Here is a 3,943-nt window from a genome sequence, read left to right on the forward strand (position 1 = left end):
GATTTGCCTGTTCTGCTCCCCACTCTGTCTCTGGTGAAGCCTCTCACCACCCCTGCACCTCTGACCTATACCCCACTTCTGTATACATAAATAAATAAATCTTTAAAAAAAAAAAAAAAGAAGAAGATACAAGCTTTTGGGGTTGACAGACTCAAATAGGGTGTGATGGTTTCAGAAGTTTTAACTAACCAAATCAACTCATATGAAGCCAGTTCTGGCCTATATGTATTAATGTCTGTGAAAGGATATCTACAGGCTGTTTCCATCTTACTCCAAACAAGGAGCGGAAAATCAAAGTATAGAAGGCTGAAGTGATAGAGATGAGGGTAGCAGTGACTTTGGAACTGTGAAGGTCACAGGGATCCTCCAGGTCAAAATAAATGTGGAAACCGATGCCAGGAGGTTCTCTGATTTACCCAAGGCTCTGCTGGAGCTCCAGGAGGCAGAGGTGGGACCAGGAATCTAGAAAGCTCAGAGCTGCTCCATGGCATGGAGGTCCGAGTGGCCCTCCATGTACCCTGCGACATCCCAGCAGCTTCTTGGAACTCTGACCCAGGGGCTGCACTGTGCTGAACAGGAGCCAGGCAGGGGACTCTTACCAGCCAGGTCCCTCCGGCCAATGGCTACGAGGCCCTCGAACAGCGCCTTGCTGGGATTCTCACTGGCTGTGGCCACACCATGCAGCCAGATGAGCAGCATCCGATGGCCATGTTCCCGATAACTCTTGGTGCCTGAGGCCCATGAGGGAGAGAAAGGAAGAAGGAGCCAACCCAGCTCAGCTTAGCAGAGCCAGGCCTGAGCAGGTATCTGTGCACGCCCTGCGTAAGCATGCCCAGATGGCAAAGAGACCAAGAGTCTCAGCAGACCCCATTCTGCACTCCAAAGTCCAGAGATGGAGAAGGGGAGGGAAGTAGCAGCCTCAAATAGGAAAGGGGCGGGGATCTTGTGTTGGGGGCCCTAGACTCCCACCAGTTCAGGCTTTCTCCTGAGCACCTGCCACACATGCTGTCAGCGTCACTCTGAAGAGAGAAAGAACTGGCATTCAGCTCTTTGGCTGCTAGTGGCCTGGTTCCCGGCTGGTGCAGCTGGCCATGTTCTTGCCCCTGCTCCAGGGTTCTCAGTCCAGAAAACACCTGGGAAGCTTTAGCAACTACTGATACTTGGAACCCGCCCCTGGACGCCCCATGTAATCAGGTCTGTATGGAGCATTGCTTGCAACAGGTGTAAAGCTTCCCTGGTGACTCCAAAGCACAACTGTTTGAAAGTGCCCCATCTTCAGAGCTCTCTCAGCTGGAGACGAACATGCAGGCACAGCCATGGTCCAGGGCAGTTTGTTCTCAACAGCACCCCACCCCCCACCCCTTTCTGTCCCTCTTGGGCCTCTCAGGCACTTCCTCACAGTGTTGCCTTTGGTGTCACAGCTCCTTGGGGCTGAGGTGTCTTGACCCCCATTTAGTCCATTGACTTTGCCCTCTCCCATCACCTGTGGACATTCTTATCAGTCACGAAGTTCACTTTTGGACTCCCTGCTCTAGTTCACTAATTGGTCTGCATATTTTTGTATCAGTTATCTCTCTGCACTCATTGTTTTAGCCTTATGAAAGGTTGAGTCTGGGGTGGGGGGCTAGACACCCCCTTCCAACTGCTTTTTCCCAGAATGTTCATGCTTCTATATTAAGTCCTCACTTAACAGCCTCGATAGGCTTTTGTGGATACTATGAGTTTAAGTGAAAAACTGTACAGTGAAAGCCCTCAAATGACAATGTTTGGGTCAACACAGGTTGGGATTTGTTTTCTGTCATAAATGTTATAATGAGTCACCATAGATTGAAACAATGTTCTATGAGAACCTGCTATACCCCCATTTTTCCTTTCAAATGAACTATAGAATCCTCTAGTCAAGTTTTAAACACTTCCTTTTTTGATTTGATTAAAACTGGATCAAAGTTTTAATCTCACTTGGAAAAAATCAATATGTAATATTTTCCTAGCCAGGAATACAGAATGTCATTTTACCTAACCAAGTCATAGTCAACTAATTTTTATTGTTTTATTCATATGTGTCAATCATATTTCTCTTATAAGATTTTCCAGGGGAGACACACAATGTTTTAAATGATGTATAAAGTACCCTTTAAATATGTCTTTGTATTTTGCCCACTTATTGCTGATACATAAGAATTCTCTGGTATATTTTATCATATAGTTATCCATTTTATTCAATTATTTTATTTTAAGAGTTTCTAGTTTCTTCTGGACATCTATGTATTCACTATAGCTTCTGAAATTAATACATCTCTTTTCTTATTCAATATTTACGCTCCTTATTTCTATTTCTCCTTCACTCCTTAATGTAAGACCAATTTTTCTAAATAGATGTTAAATAATAGTGGCAACAGCTGCACCTCCTTTTTGCAGGGGGCCCCTTTACTTTAGTGTGTGGGTGGTGGGTGTCAGCTTAGATTAATTCATAAAGAATGTGAAATTCACACATCAAAGGGGAAGGAGAGGCAAAGGGTCCATCCTCTATAGAGACCAGAACACTGAAAGAGCACACGCTGTGTGGGAGATGCATATGATTGGGGTGGCTGGGCTGTGGGCTGCATGAGATCTTTTCCCACAAATAACAGTGCCCCCATCCATACACCTGCTGGTTGCAGGGGTGGGAGAGGCAAGATAGTACCTGTCCACTGTTGCTCAATGGCATGGACGTGGGCCTCGGTGAACTCCCAGCAATATGCCAGCTTCTTCCACTCATGGGCCCGCAGGGACCTGGAGGCCAGTTGCCACAGCACAGAGCGGATCTGCTGCGTCTCCTGCTGGTGGTCCTGCTTAAAGGTCACACTCTGCCCAGAAGGCTCACTGGGGTCTCTGCACAAGGAGTGATCCTGTGGGGCAGATGCCAACAAGTATAGAACCACCTGGGGCGAATCCCTGCCGGTTCTCCCTTGTGAGCCTGGACCAGGTATCAGGAGGGGTTTGGGACTTAGTGTCCACTACTCTGGATTCTGACGATTACTAGATTGACCTCTGGAACCTGAGCTGCTCACTCTGTCCCTCCATCCGGAGTGCCTTCTCTTGCTTCCCTGCCCCTCAGCCCAAAGACCACTTGCAAGCCACCACTCCAGGAAGCCTCTCCAATTCCTCTCTTTTCTCTGTGTATCAATCCCACCATGACTGTCAGAATGACTTAGCAGCTATGGCTACAACCAGGCAAGCCAAGAACCAGGATTTCCTGGATCCAAACAAATAGTGATGGGTAGTTGGCAGAATTTTTCTATGCAAAATAGGTGCAAAAATGAGAGGTTATGAAATAATTATGTAATAGTATAAATCAAATCCACAGGAGGTTAAATGAGACTCTCTAGAAGATATGGCTGCAATTCTGGCTATTAAAAGTGCAGGCTCTGCTGGTGGGAATGCAAACTAGTACAACCACTATGGAAACCTGTTTGGAGGTTCCTCAAACTGCTAAACATGGAGCTTTCCTACGATCCAGAAATCCCACTCCTAGGTATCTACCCAAAAGACACAATTCAAAAAGACACAATTCAAAATTCAACACTGATTCAAAATGATACCTGCACCCCCATGTTCATTTCTGCTTTATTCACAATTGGAAAGACATGGAAACAGCCCAAATGCCCAAAAGTGGATGACTGGATTAAAAAGATGTGGACATATACACAATGGAATATTACTCAGCAACCAAAAAAAAAATGAACACATGCCTTTTGCAGCAACATGGATGGAGCTGGAAGGGACCATGCTTAGTGAAATAAGCCAGCCAGAAAGAAAAGGAAAAATACCAGATGGTTTCACTCATAGCAGGAATATAATGGACGAGGTGAGAAAATAATAATAATGATGAACAGCGATATACCAGAGACATTTTATGGGGCAGAGTGGGGAATGGGATCAAAAACAGTGGGGGGAGGGAAAT

The 3,943-nt window shown here is 45.9% G+C and overlaps 1 protein-coding gene across 3 annotated transcripts in view; it reads right to left on the reverse strand.

Annotated features, from left to right (window-relative positions):
- Positions 1-126: 126 nt before the first annotated feature.
- Positions 127-3,943, reverse strand: part of ANKDD1A (ankyrin repeat and death domain containing 1A) — a 27,407-nt gene continuing 23,590 nt past the window's right edge. For all 3 annotated transcript variants that reach the window (XM_012728751.1, XM_012728750.1, XM_004687518.2), the window contains exons 13-14: positions 2,684-2,888; positions 127-731 (exon numbers count right to left, since the gene is read on the reverse strand). In XM_012728751.1, coding sequence (XP_012584205.1) covers positions 472-731; positions 2,684-2,888 — 465 coding nt within the window. In that variant the 3' untranslated portion in view covers positions 127-471. The remainder of the gene's footprint in view (positions 732-2,683; positions 2,889-3,943) is intronic.

Source organism: Condylura cristata, unplaced genomic scaffold, assembly GCF_000260355.1.
Source record: "Condylura cristata isolate star-nosed mole 26May11 unplaced genomic scaffold, ConCri1.0 scaffold00023, whole genome shotgun sequence".
Classification (NCBI taxonomy): Eukaryota; Metazoa; Chordata; class Mammalia; order Eulipotyphla; family Talpidae; genus Condylura; species Condylura cristata.